This window comes from Panthera tigris, chromosome E2 (assembly GCF_018350195.1).
Source record: "Panthera tigris isolate Pti1 chromosome E2, P.tigris_Pti1_mat1.1, whole genome shotgun sequence".
NCBI classification, from domain to species: domain Eukaryota; kingdom Metazoa; phylum Chordata; class Mammalia; order Carnivora; family Felidae; genus Panthera; species Panthera tigris.
Window position 1 is genome coordinate 28,894,220 of NC_056674.1, and position 14,996 is coordinate 28,909,215.

Sequence of the window (14,996 nt, forward strand, 5' to 3'; positions counted from 1 at the left end):
TAGAAAGATTAGACAATGTGTTTGCTGATAAAATTTTCCAGCAGGATCAAAGTGTACATTTATATACAGACTTTATTAGAGATCTAATGCATCACTGAGGCATTGCATTAACACCAGATTCATATTAAACCGGATATAGAAAATAAGTTAATGCCAGATTAAGACCGCCTAGCAGGGCAACTTGTGATTGCCATAAATGTTACAGCGCTCTAGTCAATTAGTATTTAGTCCAAAATACAGAAGACCAAAGTTAACGCTTGCATTCTGTTTGCAAAGCAAGGTTATATCACTAATAAATAAGCTTTCTTATAACTCTAGAAGTTGAACAAAGTACAAAAGAATGTCTTCATCATGTTGTAGTTCATAGATCTGGGGGAACCAGGAGGGAAGGGGTGGGGGGGGGGGGAGGAGGCAACGGTGGGTCTCCTTCTGGAAGGGGGTTGTTATTTCTCCAGCCAGGGTTGCTTTAACTTGTGACAATCTCTTTGCTGTCCTCCACGAAGCGGGTGAAACGGAAGTTGGTTCCGTTCTCACTGCTGGCCATCTTCTCCAGGCCGGCCAGCGGAGCGCTGGGCTCTGAGTTCTGGAGCTTCTCCAGATTTCCCGTCAGCCCACTAATAGGTGAGCTGCTCCCGCTGCCGAGGCTTCCAGGAATTGGAGGGATGCCGCCATTCTGAATGACGGAGATCTCATTGGCCTTCATCGCCAGCCCGTTGGAGAGTGCCGCTGCATACTGATTCCAGAAGCTGGAAGGATCCCCGCTTCCTGACCTTGCCGCCAAATCCTTCTGGAACATTTCTGGGAACTTGACAGGATTGCCTCCTAGAAATGTCATGGGGCCATCCACAGAGAGCCGCCGACCCCGTCGTGCAGGCGTGCTATTCCACATGTGAGTGCCCATGTGTACCTGAGAGGAGGGCAAAGGGGCGGGGGTGGGAAGGGGGCAAAGAAAAAAAAAAAGGGGGAGAGAGAGAGAGAGAGAGAGAGAGAGAGAGAGAGGGAGGAAGGGAGAAGCTTAATAGTCGAATCTGTCTCCGCTCATATCCCAACACCCGACAAAGCAAGTGGCCTACATGTCTATTCTTATTAAGTGCCAGATAGTGGAGAAGGTAACGGGAGCTGTCCACTCCGGCCGCCTCCTAATAACGCGCTCGCTTCTCCCCAGCCCTGGGCCGCCTTCCCTCTTCCTGGGCAAAGATGCCGGCCTTACTTACTCTTTTTTTATTACCCGTATTTAGTTTATAATGGCCTCCAGCAGGCCAGTCTGTCGCAGATAGCTCCTTTCAGGGTTAGAATTGTTATGTCCACTCTCATTGCAATGGTAAGTATTGTATCTGACACCCTTTACCCTATAAACGTCCTCTGCAGATGGGAAGAAAGTACCCCTCGCAGATTGCCCATCGGAGGGCCCGTGCGCGGCGAGAAAGAGCCAGAAAGTAATTATTCATCTCACATTACTGGCAGCGATCTCTAGAGAGATACTCTGTCAACAAAAAATGTACACAGTGAGAGCACTCAACTGTTGCTCTAGAACCTAAGCATATTTGCTTTATTTCCAACACATATCGGGAGGAAATGTATAATCAATTATCATAATACCCATTTAGCCGAGCAGTGACGTGATGGTTTTTAGGAGAGCAAGCCACGCTGGGCTGCATACTTGCGAAAAAACAGATGCATCCGCCGAGGAGGACTGTAATTATTAAGTGATACGGGCTGCTCGCAGGCCACGTGGAGGTCTTTAATCAATACCCCATGGCAACGCCGGGCTGTCGCACTTGGTAGGTGAGGCAATTCATTTGGTGCACTTAGCGAGACAGCAAGAGATGGGCAGCTGCTTCGCTGGGGCACCAAATTATTCAATGTGCTCTCACGTCCAGCAGGCTGCGGCCCGCCCCGAGACACCTGCCCCGACCCTGACCCGCGCGGGCGCCTGGCCGCGGTGGGCCACGTGCGGCAGGTGCCCCGGCGAGAACGCCCTCTGCCTGCGTGGTTATCGGGGCTGCTGGCTGGCTGGGTGGGTGGGGGCGGGGGGGGGGGGTGGTGTGAGGGACAGACAGAGTGAGGTACCTTCAGATTGCCTTTTGTCGTGAAAGCTCTCCCACAAATAGTGCAAGCAAAGGGTTTCTCTCCAGTGTGAGTTCGCTCGTGAATCTGCAGGGCACTCGACGAGGAGAAGGTCTTGCCACACGTGTTACAGTAATGCTGTTTGGGGGTTCTCCTGGGCAGAGCCGGGAGCAGAACTGGGGACGTGGCAGAGGAGGACAGAGGCCCAGAGGGGACGTGACCGGTGGAGGTGTCCTTGCTGTCCTGAGGCGTGACGTGCACGAAGCCGTTGACCTCTGTCTTGATGAGAGATGACAACGAGCTGGCGGGCATCGCCGCCGAGTTCTGATTGGGGCCGAGGCTGGGGCTGGGCTCAAAGAGCTGTGATGGTAGGTCCCGCATCTGATGTGTCAACATGTGCTGCTTCAAATTACCCTTTGTGGAAAAGCCGCGATTGCAAACCGTGCAAATAAATGGTCTCTCTTTGGTATGACTTCTGTAGTGAATGTCCAAGGCACTCTGACAAGCAAAGGTTTTGCCACAAATGTCGCAAGCAGTATTTTTAAATTTACCCCGGTCTCTGAAAGGGAAGAGGATCCCCAAAGAATCTTCCTTGATGATTTTCTCCGCGTGGCTGGACGTCAAATCCAGAGCCCCACCGTTCACCGGGGTGGGGGACGGGCCGTTGGCGAACTCGCCCGGGACTGGCCTCTGGGGCTTCTCCTCCGCGCCGGGGGACTTGCGGAGCTCCTGGGTGCTGTTGGACGGGGACAGAGCCTGCATGGAAGAGGTAGACTCTGAGATGGCCGGGCTGCCCGCACTCTGGCTCTCCATATCGCCGCCCACCGAGGACGAATCGTTGGTCAGGACGTCCCCCTCGACGGAGCCGTTCTCCACGGACTTCAGGCTGGCCTGCAGCTGCTCCGCCAGGCCGGCGCTGATCATCTTCATCTGATTTTCCAAAGCAGCGATGCTTGACATCTCTAGGGGCAAAGGCGAAGAAGATAAGCTGTCCTGGGACGCGTCCGCGGACTTGGGCGTATCGGGGATGCTGCCCTCAGGACAGTCCTCCATGTTTTCGTCGGAGAAGGTGTCCAGGTCGTCGAAATTCTTCTCGTCAAAGGAGCCCGTGTCGGACTCCATGGACTCGGGGTAGCTGTCGGGGACTGGGGTGTTGGGGATCTGACCTCCCATGTGCATTCGGATGTGCTGCTGCAGGACCACGGCGTTCGTGAACTTCTTCTGGCAGATGGGGCAGGAATGCTGGACTCGGAGCGGGGGCATAGCACGGTGGACGCTATAGTGGGTTTTGAGGTTCCCCTTCGTGGTGAAAGCCCGGCCGCAGATCTTACACTTAAAGGGCCTCTCCCCGGTGTGCGTCCGGTAATGCATCTTTAGGGCGCTCTGACAGCTGAGGACCCGGTGGCAGATGATACACTCGTTGGGGTCAGTGGCCTTCTTGTCAATGTTCTCTACCAACTGCTGAAGCTTGGAGGTCTCTGATGCCTGGGCCGAGTCCAGGAGCCCCCCAAAAGGAAACTTGGCCTTGAACTGCTCAGACATGAGCGGCAACAAGGGGTTGGTGAAAGCGGTGGCCCTCCCGGGGCCACCGTCGGCCGTCGCCACCGCCGGGGAGCTCAGAGAGCTGCCGCTGGCTGCCGGGGCGGAGCTGGGGGCCACGGTGCCGTCCTCACTTTTGCCACCGGAGGGTAGCGCGGGGGGCCCTTCGGCCTCCTCTGCGAGCCCACCCGGGTTTCGCGTGGCCGCCTCGGGGGCCCCGGAGTCACTTTTGACTGAGCCCGGGGGGCTGCTGGCAGAATGGCTGATGGGGATCGGGGCTGGCTCTTCGGTCTTGATGAAGGGTGTGAGGCTCGGGAGGGTCGGGGGCAACGGCAGGCCGACCGAAGTGGTCAGAGTGGGCAGGACCGGTTTGGTGTCTAGCCAGCTGGTGACCGGCTTCTCCGGAGGAATGGACATGCCGTACGGGATGCCGGTGCTCGTGGGGATATTGTCCAGATGCTCAGGCACGGGATAGGGGTTCATCTGGATGTGAGGGTATTTCTCTTTGTGGCGCTGAAAGTGGACTTTGAGGTTCCCCTTGGTGGAGAACCTGTTCCCACAGATGTTGCACTTGAACGGCCTCTCGCCGGTGTGGGAGCGCAGGTGGATCTGCAAGGCACTGTCGCTCCCGAAGACCTTCGCGCAGAACCTGCACTTGTGTTTGAAGAACGCCTCATCCGAAGCGCTCTTCGCTTCGAAGGCGGTGACATTTGGTGGCTTGCTTTTTCTTTGCTGGGCCAAGGCGGACAAGGAGTTTAAGTCCTCCGCAGTCGTTCCGATGTTGGGCAAAGGGCTGGGGAAAACCGAGTTAGCGGGGGCCGGCTGAGGTAGAAGTGCACTGGACGCAGGAGTTAACAAACTGCTTATTGCAAAAGCTGGTGACGACGATGCCGAGGCTGCGGGGTGGCTGGCGTGGGAGGCGCCGGCGCTCGAAGCCGCTTTTTCCGAGGACGGGGTGGTCACCGCTGCCGCCAAGATGTTAATGCTGGGGGAAGCGCCGCTGTTGGGTGGGAGGGTGTGGCCAGAAGTGCTCTGAGGTAGCTGGAGGGGGGGCAGCTGTTTCACACCGCTGATGTTGGCAGACTGGCTGGCGAGGCTCTGTGCCAATCCAGCTGCCGCCGCCAGCTGCTGAGATAAATGGGAGCTTAGTGTGGACAAGGGGTTGGCAGATGTTCGTAAAGTACCTTGAGAAGGACTCGAAGATGTTGGCAAGTCTGCGTTCTGAGAAGCCAACAGCAATATTTGGTGACGGATCTGCTCGATCAGCTGCAGCTGGTGGATCTGCTGTTGCTGCAGGGCGAGGAGCTGCTCCATGAGGGCCGGGACGGCCGGCTTGCCTCCGGAGGCCCCGCCGCACCTCGCCTCCTGCGAGAACTGGGCCACCGCCACCTTGGTGCTCTGCAGGTTCTCGATGATGACGTTGCTGTTGATCACGGAGAAGTTGCCCAGTGTCGTCAGGTCCCCGAGTTGAGGTAGAGAGGTTGTGATCGCTGAGGTACCTGTGGAGGGGCCGCCGCTGCAGCCTGGGGTGACCCCGCTCCCGCCCCCCCCCAGGGCGCCACCGCCACCTCTGTTAGCCGCCACCGGGGCCTCCACCTCCATGGACTCTTCCCTGTCGCGTCCGCCGTGTTCCGGAAGGTCGCCGCCGTCGGCCTGATCCGTTTTGCTCACGGCGTCATTCATTTGTTCGTCGGGGTTATCGGGAGGGGGACTGGGAGTGAAGGTGTCGGGCGGGGTGGCCGGGCTCTCATTGACGATGAGAACTAATTGATTTTTAGTGCAGTTCTTCTTGTGGAGGAGAAGATCCGATAACTCAAAGAACTCGGCACAGCACCGGCCACACACGTGGGCGTCCTTGCTCTTGGTGGTGCGATTTGGTTGACCTTTCTCTGCGTCTCCTGCAAACATCAAAAGGGGCAGGGTTAGAAAGGGGGCCGGGCCACACAGGGTCACCCGCGCCTTCGCAACAAGAGGGAGGTTGATCCATTGTTTTCGGTCTTCAAAACTCAACACGCTTGCCCCTGGAAAAGCAGTCGATATTACCCAAGAACGTTCATAATTAAATCTTAGGGGTGTGGAGGAATCCCTATCAATCCGGCATCTCAGAGAGCCACGGTCTTCAGATAATCCATCAAAATATAAAATACTACGAACTGAAGACATCAGTGCATAATGCAATTCCATAGGCCACTATTGATTTCCAATATTTTATACACCTTATTGTCTACTCATCCAGAGAGGGTCCAGCAACCATTCTGAGGACTTATTAGGCTCTTGAGTTTCTGTCAACCTTATTCATTTTCAACTGATTCAGAGATATCTGTGACAGTTTGTTCTGTCACTAAACTAATTTGTAGTCATTCAGATTCCAATCAGTTGTTGACAAGGGAGGGGAGAGAAATGCATATCACCAAGCTGGAGACTGACAACTTAAAAATCACCTCCAGCCCCTACCTAGAACCTGAGCTGAGGCCTACCCGTGACAAACACGCTTTAGCCACACCAGTAACAAATTCTCCAGGCTGCTCAAGACTCAGTTGAATACAAACAAGAAAGCAGCGCGCACGCACGCACGCGCGCGCACACACGCACGCGCGAGCACACACACACACACACACACACACACACAGACACAACGAAGAGAAACACAGTGATCATAATCCGTTACAAGGCCTGCCTGGCACCTATATATCACCCCGTGGCATGTTTATTTTTAAAATTAAAGAATGCAACCCTGGCTACCATTCCACTGTTCAACTTATATATGCCATTGTGCTCCAAATGGCAACGTTACGCCTCTAAATATTTCATCAAGAGTGCTCTCTGTTATCTATAAAAAACTGGCACAAGATTTACATTTCTGATTCAACGTCAACTTATAGAAGGATGTGCAGTTAAGGGGAAGGGAAGAAATAATTCTTGGTTTCGAGTTCGCAAATGCTGTGCCATTCTCCTTGTCTGAATGCCTTTAAAAACAGTTGGCTATTCGGTGTTATCAATTGTTTAACAGATTGTCCTGAACCTTTCATTATAAAAATCCCTTTATTTCATGTTTGTTTCCACTGGTTGCTCAGATTTCTTCTCACTAAGATCCATTTGTAAATTAAACATAAAAATCTCCAACTGCAAGCTAACATCCTATTCAAAGACAGGATGGAGCCTTATTGTTTGCCCAGCATGGGGAACACCAACTTCTGTTGTACAAATGGTGTGTGGTCATCTCCGAAGGCTGTGAAAAAAAAAAAAAAACTGTTTAATTCAAGGATTACCTCCCTGCATGCTTTTCTGCAGAACTGAATCAGATAATAGTTAGTTTCCATGACTTCCAAATTGAATCTCCCAAGAAAACTTGCAGGGGGGGAAAGAAAAAAACTAATTGCAAATATGAATAAATACCAACTCAAAATGTTGCTTCTTCGGTAAACGTAAGAGGCAGCTCCTAACGGTCAGCCATTTGCCTCTTTGTAGTAAACATCCTAAAAAGCTTCAGTAGTGTGGCATTCCGGAAAATACAATTAATACCTAAATACTAACTTCTGGAAATTCCTTTAACTCTACTGGCCTTGCGTGGTGCCCGAGTCGATGAGGAACCCGGGTGAAGTATGCCAAATGTAGGCACACTTTATTCACTGTGAGTGTTATCTGAGTAGCTAAGTTATACTCAACAAGCTAGCTTTTCTAATAACACCCATCTTTTAATCTCCACAAGGGTATGCAGCAAAATGCACTAACAATACCAAACAAATCTTGGCTGTGGCAGAAAATACCAATAATGATTCAGTTTTAATGTAATGTTTAATCATCTTAATTGGCACCGGGTTCCTGTGCACATTCAAGGTGCTGTTTTAAGCACTTTCTGTCTCTCTCCCTGCCTTAAAATAATGTAAACAAAATATTAAAGGAAATTCGCTGCAGCTACGTCGCTTAACTTGGGACAAAAATAATGTGACAAAAATTCTGTTTAAAGCTTCTTATTTTGACAACCAATTTTAAATGATGCATCCATTTCAGATGCTTATTTTAAACTAGGAAATGCAATTCCTAATATATTCAACAGAAATGTTATTTCTTTCTCTTTGCACATTTCCATATGTAATGGTTATGTTTCCATCTACTTTTACAGCCAATTATGAAGGAACAAAAGCTATTCTGTTTGTTCACACATTTTCAACAAAATGCATTAAAACTATTATGTCAGCATGTTCTATTAAGCTCTGCATTCAGTGGAAAATACTTTTCAACCAGCTCACATTTATCAAAACATAAAGCCACTTTAAAACACAGTTTTGCTTGGTCAGCTGGGCTTAGACAAATAATGACAGATTCAGGACTAAATAACTAGCAAGGGAAATCAGAAAACTGACTTCATCAATTGTACACATTACAATGTAGTTGCCTTCAAATATTTAGCACATCTGTGTTCACGATTAAAGGGCATTTTAATTCTTTATAACTTGCAAACATCTGATATTCTCATAATATATCGACAAAATGAAAAGAAGCTTACTTTACAGGATTTCGCTGATTATTACTTTCCTGGGCTTGAATTCTACATTTGGGCTGCTTCAAGACTCACTTGAGAATTTTCAAGTTTTTCCAACCTGAACATTTTTGTATTTCGGGCCGTGCTAACCGGACGGAAAATAGAGGTGCTTAAAAATATGCCTGCTTGCTTCGAAGAAAGACGGTGTTAAAAAGCTGCCTATGTTTCAGCTTGGATTTTCACAACATTTTAATAAGCTGACATGTGATTCCACTGCCGAGTCAACTAATTTAATTTCCGGATGTTTATGAACACCAAAAAAAAAAAAAATTCTGGGTATCTATTTTGATTTATTTCAAAAGCAGGTGTCGCTGTACTAAGAGTTAATAGCTCTTAACTTTAAATGTATCTACATTCTGAACTGAACTCCAACAAAGACGCTCAACAGCAACAAAGACAAAACATGAGGACTAGTTTGAATCTTTAACTACCAAAGGGAGTATTTTAAGTTGTAAGACACACACACACACACACACACACACACACACAAACGTGTTCCAATTCATTTTTCTGACCGGCTGCTATCTTGTTTCTCAATAATCTGTTACACAGGATTGCAACTGGTGATCCCATTATAGTAAATACAGTTGCCTTGTTCCCTGTGCTATGGTGAAAATAACATTCCAGTTCCTTCTCTATGGGTTTTGCATCCAAATTAATTTTATGATCCCAGTCACAAAGGAAGAATTTAAGAAGGAGTAGTTTTCTGAGTATGCACACACACAAAGATCTCTGGCATTTTTCTGGGATTTTTTTTTTTTTAGAGGATAAGGGGGTGAACTTGTAGCTGCATTCAGTTTATGCTAAAACCCCGGATGTTTCAGTTCTCGTACTATTTAGGTACTTGACCCCCAATTCAAATTTGTCAGTTTTTCATCATCTCAACCAAACATTGCAGAACAGGAGGCAGAAAATGGAAGTGTTCCAGTGTATCTGTCTACTGTGAAAACAAAAATAAAACTATGCCCCACACGGCAAGGTTTAGCCAAGCCAGGAAAAAACCAAAACAAAACAAAACAAAACAACCCTATTCTACCACATTTAGTTTTCTTTTTTGGAGCTCTTCAGAAAGATCCTTCCCTTTACTTTCCACGACCTTAAGATCACATTAACGTTTTTAATGGAACCCCTCATGATTGGGATTGTGGAGCCTATAATTTTAACAGGCTGTGCTTTCCCGGAGACCCATTTGGAGAGGCCATCAGCACCGTTTCTGACTGATTGGTCTTTCACCTTTTTATTATCATCATTATTGTTCTGCACCGATCTGGGAAAAGCCTCCACCTGAATGTCCAGCTCAAGATGCCAAAGAAATTTTAAACACTGCCCCATATGCTCTGTATATTCTCCGTAATGTCTGAAGTTTCCTCTATGTGATGTGCAACCAAATGACACATTTACTGGCCCGCTTCAACTCCCTCCGTGTTCTGGCCGGGATTAGTGGATTCTTGAGTGGAAGACTACAAGCGAAGGCTCTGGAAAAAATAACAACACGGTCCAGACACGCCTTTTTAAACAGTGATACAAGCCCACCTAACGTACACAATCTGTGTTGGGGGAAAATGTCTTCCCCTCGGATGAATCAAACTGAACGCTAGATGGGGTTCCAGTTGCAAGGGTTTTTGTTCAAAAACTTCTTTGTGGCTTTCCTATTCCAGTGACGCGTAAAAAGAGAGACTCCTTAAGGCGAGATCTCAACTTTGACTACATAAACATTGGCAAAGGCACAAGAAACTAAATCCCTGTTGTTTGAGGGTAAAACTGAGCTATGGGAACTACCTGTCAATCTTCCCCTTTGGGGGTCTGGCATCTGAGGGTGACAGGGGAATAAGGTTAGGAAAAGACACCAAGCTGATAAGGTGAAACTAAAATAAACTACTAACTTCCTGCTAAGTGACTAGGAAGACTGAATTTGGGGGTCACTGGGAAGATACTGAAGGACATATTATGATCTGGACCTTGTCACCTCTGCATGGGAGGAGGCTAGCAAAGGTTAAAACAGCTCGACACATTAGCTTTTGTAAAGCCTGGCACACACACTTTTTTCTGCTGGGGGGAGGGGTGCTGGGGCTTAGGATAATTTACCATCTTTGCTAAACTGCTAAATTACTGCAGCTTTGGTAATCGAAGAATATTTTGGACGACGTGGCTAGCTGTACCAGGACAGGTCTCAGAAAAACCGAATTAAGACCGCACGAGGACTTTGTTCCGGTTATGAGCTTGGCTTTTAACCATTTCAACAAACTTAGCAAACTGCGAGTCGGGGCGGGATCTCTCGCACTCGCACTGAGATCCCCACATGAGAAATGTGGGTTTCTGCCTTCTAAAGGGCTCTTGGTGGAGATGAACTGCTACCTGCAAACGCAGAAGTGAAATAAAGTCCCCAAAGAATAACCTACAAACTGGCACTTGCACCTACAAACCATAGGAGAAACTTGATGTACAAGAAACCATGAGCTGTTCACTATCACAGATTTACTTTTGCATCCAGTCTCTCGTGCCCCACTACACTTTGCTTGTTGTGTGTGGTTTTGCCATTTTTAGAAAGTATCTGTGGCCCGAAGCAAATCCCCCAAAACTGCATTTTCTCACCCAGAATCTTCCATTATGCCACAAACTTAAAATAGGCCTGATTACCCATGAATTCTTTCCAACTGCCTTATCTTGCAGGTGTCGGTTTTTCAAAAAAAAGCAATTAATTATAGTTCTCTGTAACCTTTTGGGCCCAGAAATCAATGTGTTGCCATTAAGCTGCTCACAATGAGTAAATTACTTTGGTAAATAATAGAATTTCATTATTAATATAAATAAGAGGAATGTTTATGATACTTTATATGACTCAGTGTTTTATCTCCAGTTCGTGAGGTTTTTATCTTTCTTCCAATATTATCTTCTCCTTGAAAAACTGAGCGCCACAATACTTTAATAAATGAATGGAGTCTGAATGGGGCCATCCCTGCAGTTACTTGAATCTCAGAACCACTACCCAAGGAAGAAAACCCCAAAACACACACACACACACACACACACACACACACACACACACACCCCTCTGAAACCCAGAGCTTAGTAAAGAACCCACATAGAAATCATTAGATTCGAATAGTCCCCTTCCTCAAGAATGATTTATCTCAGTACATAATTTTTCCAGAGGCAGTCATCTTTCTACAAATGATTCCAGGCTCGCTGAATATTATTTAAAAGACAAGTTAATATGTGCCATAATGCTGGTTTCATAAGACATAGAAAAATTCCCAACTTTAATGTAGGGTGTCTGTGGCATTACAGCTGCACCCAAGTAGAATTAAAACATGAACATTGGAAGACTGACCAAGTAATCTTGTTTTCTTGAACTTGTTCTGATGGAGTTATCCGTGTGGCTGTTGAGCATGGCTATGGCTTTCTTTGTATGCGCGTGCACACACATGCGCGCGCGCACACACACACACACACACACACACACACACACACACACACACACTCATGCTTGAGTGAGGCACTGTCTTCTAAAAATTTAGGAACCTGTATACATGTGACAAGAGAAACCCCCAAACAAAACCAAAAACCAAAACAAACCAAAGACAACACTCCAGCCCCATCAACTCTTTCAAGTGTGTGTTATGTGTGGGGACGTGAACAGACACTGCTGAATTCCTTGTGGCAAAGATGGTGACTTTTGAAAGGGAACTCCCAGAGATGTCATCTACTCTGAAGTCCGTTTATCTCTCAACTGCCCCCAAATAAAAAGATGGGGAGAGTGCAAGGCCCTCCTGTAAGTCAGACGCTGAGAAGGATTAGTTGTGTACTAATATCATTACAACATACTAAATCCTGTAACCCTATTACAAAATCTACCCTCTAGGCAGCTTCCCCCAAACTTATTGTTCAACCATGTAAAAACAGTCATAACCTAAAACCATTACCACGGAAGAAAAAAGGGGTGGGGGGTGGAGAGAGGTGAGAAAGAGAGGAGAGCGGCTCTGGACACAGTGCCCCTAACACTTTACTGCTTCTTAGGACAATGAATCAGCTTTAGGGGAGAAAAAAAAAAAGAAGAAAAAGGAAAGAGATGGAGGGAGGAAGAAAGAATGAGGAAAAAAGAAAAGGAAACTTGATTCAGTTACTTAATTAACTTACCTCAAAGCTCAAAGAAACTAAAAAAAAAAAAAAGTCTAATAAATAATAATGGTAAGAGGTAGTGAACTCCTTTTATACCATCGCTTTATGAGAAGCCTTAACTATTAAAAATTCCGGATTCAGAAGGCGACAGGCGAAAAGGCAAAGATGTACCCAGACATCATTTCTTCCCCAAGCCCGAAGCCCCGAGTCTTTGGCTCCCTTTTTAAAAATGTGTGAAATCGGTACAAATTTACAAAACAAAACACAAAACCAAACCAAACCCGAAAAAACGCTTTCTTCTCCTCCCGTTTGGTTTTTCCTACAAATATTGGGAACTTGAACAGTATTCCGGGGCGGAAGGGCTCACCAGAAACTTTAGGAAAGGTGGGTGTGGGGGAGAGAAGAAGAAACCAGCTGAGAAAACCGGGGAAAATATTCGGAGCTGTTGCTGCGGCCTTGGGTAAATTTCACCCCGCTTTACCTCGCATCCCCGGTTTGGCCTCGGGTGGAAAGCGGGGTTCGGGGGCTCAGCTCAGCGGACTAAAATCGCAGAGACTCGGGTAAGGCTTGAAGCTGGGGAAAGTACTGGGCTTGGGGGGTGCAAATATTTGTAAAGCCATTTTCTTAACGGGTCTCAGTTCTCCCCAATTTCTCACAGGGATCCCTATGCCAGCAGTCTCCTTTCCCGACAGCCGGGGTGCGGGGAGTGGGAGTCCCGGCGACTTTGCCTCGGCTCTGCGCGGGTCCCCCGAGCCCCAGCTCTACTGAGAAGCAGGCCTCTGGGGAAGGAGCCCGGGAACCGCGGGGCCCGGGCGGCCGCAGAGTTTAGTGGACAGAGGTGCCGATCCCAGGCCACACTTCTGAGCCCTGTCGGGTCCAGTTCCCTCCTCCATCCCCCAAAAAGCCGCCCGGGACTTGAGCATTCCGAGTGGCGTCCGGAGCCGCGGAGCCCCCGCCGGGGTTGCCCTCGTCCTCCCGCGGCCGAGAGGCGAGCATCGTGCCGGGGACCGAACCGGGCGCCGCTCCTTCGCCTGCGGCGCTGGGCCTGGGAACTCGGAGGCCCCTAAAGAGAACCCCCCTCAGGGACAAGGAGGGACTCGAGGTGTCCTCCCTCCGTACCCTAAATCCCCTGCCGGGATCTCTCCTACTCTCGGCCTCAGCGCTCTCACACAAACTTTGTTCTAGACTTGTTCATTCCCTTCGGGACCCCGCAGTGGTCGCCTCCACCCGAGAAAGCCAATGCCTCTGTTTCGGGGGGGAGGGGGTGTTCTCCTCTGGCCGGAGAGCCCCCCGCCCCCCCGCCCTGGAAAAAGACCCTTACGATTCCTGGAAGCACGGGGTACCACCATCCTCTGCGGGAGCACACCCACTCTAGAGATTTCTTCGGGGCTGGGCAGGGGGTGCATGTACTGGGAGAAAAGACGCCGGGATAAACTTGGGTAGCCGGCCCCCAACACTGTCCCCCGTCCGCCTGCACTGTGTCTCGGAAGGAACCAGCAGCAAAGAGCACCCTCCACCCCTGCCGCGACCCCAGCAGGTCGGGCACGGGCGCCCCGACACAGGTCCCCGTCTTCTGGTAGCTCTGAGCCCCTAAAGTCACCCCATTCCGCCGCGCCGGCCCAGGTGGAGTGTGAGCGCTTTGGGGGGGCGCGGCACAAGGGGGCTCCCCCACGCTGGGAGTTCAGCCCGGAGCACCAAGTAAACTTCCTTCCCGCGGGGCGGCAGGGCCGGCGCGGCGGAGGCCTGCCCGGGGGCCCCGGGCGCAGCGCGGGGAGCGCAAGGGGCCCCGCGCGGCCGACCTCCGCCCGCCCCGCGTCCAGCCGGCTCCCCGGGCCCCGGCCGCGGCTCCCCGGAAAAGCCGGGCCGGAGGAGCCGGGCCTGCCTGGCCGAGCTCCTCCCCACCCCCCACCCCCTACCCGGGAAGACCCAACAACTCCGGAAAGATCCTGCCGGGAGAAGTGTTTGCTCTCCCCGAGCCAGGGAGGGAAGCCCGGCGCAGGCAAATTGGAAATTTAAAAAGAAATTAAAAAAAAAAAAAAAAAAAAAAAAAAAAGAAAGAAAGAAGGAAGGAAAGAAAGAAATACGCTGAGTGGGAAAGGCGAACAGGGACCCGGCGGCGGCGGCGGTGGCGGCGGCGGGGCGGTGGGCGCGGAAACCAGCCGCGTGTGCGTGGGTCCGGGTGTGCGTGAGTGTGAGTGCGAGTGCGTGTGTGTGCGTGTGTGTGTCCGCGGCGCGGGCCGGAGCACTCACCATCTCGCCGGGGGAGCGAGGCCACTTCGGGGTCGGATTGGAAATGTTGAGGCTTCGCTTGCTTCCTCCGCGACATGCTGGCTCAAACATCAGCTGGGGCAGAATAAAAAATTACTAAAAAAAAATCTTCTCAAAATTACGGAAATCGAGCGGCGGCGGCGGCGGCGGCTCCCCCCGCCCGCCGGCCCGCCCGCCCCCTCCCCGGCTCCCCGGCCCCGGGCGCAGCGCGCATGTGTCCTGCTATAATTATGATTATCAATAATGCATTGCGATTAATCATAGAGGGGCTCTTTGAAAGGCGATTGGCACCGGGCCAGCGCTATTCAAACCCGCTCGCCTTAATCAATTAGTTCGTGATTTGCTGCAGACCCCTGTCTCTCCGCGCGCTGGCCCAATAAGCCGGCCGCGGGGCTGGCTCTGCGCGCCGCGCCGCCCGACACTGGGTTAACCCTCTTCGCGACCGCCCGGGACTCCGCGG

At 50.1% G+C, this 14,996-nt stretch overlaps 1 protein-coding gene across 1 annotated transcript; it reads right to left on the reverse strand.

Moving 5' to 3' along the window:
* Positions 1 to 387: 387 nt before the first annotated feature.
* On the reverse strand, positions 388 to 14,594 carry SALL1 (spalt like transcription factor 1). The gene is made up of 3 exons (XM_042969637.1): positions 14,519 to 14,594; positions 2,071 to 5,504; positions 388 to 907 (listed from the first exon to the last, which is right to left on the reverse strand). The coding sequence occupies exons 1-3, from the start codon at positions 14,592 to 14,594 to the stop codon at positions 467 to 469; spliced, it is 3,951 nt and encodes a 1,316-aa protein (XP_042825571.1). The 3' UTR covers positions 388 to 466.
* Positions 14,595 to 14,996: the final 402 nt, after the last annotated feature.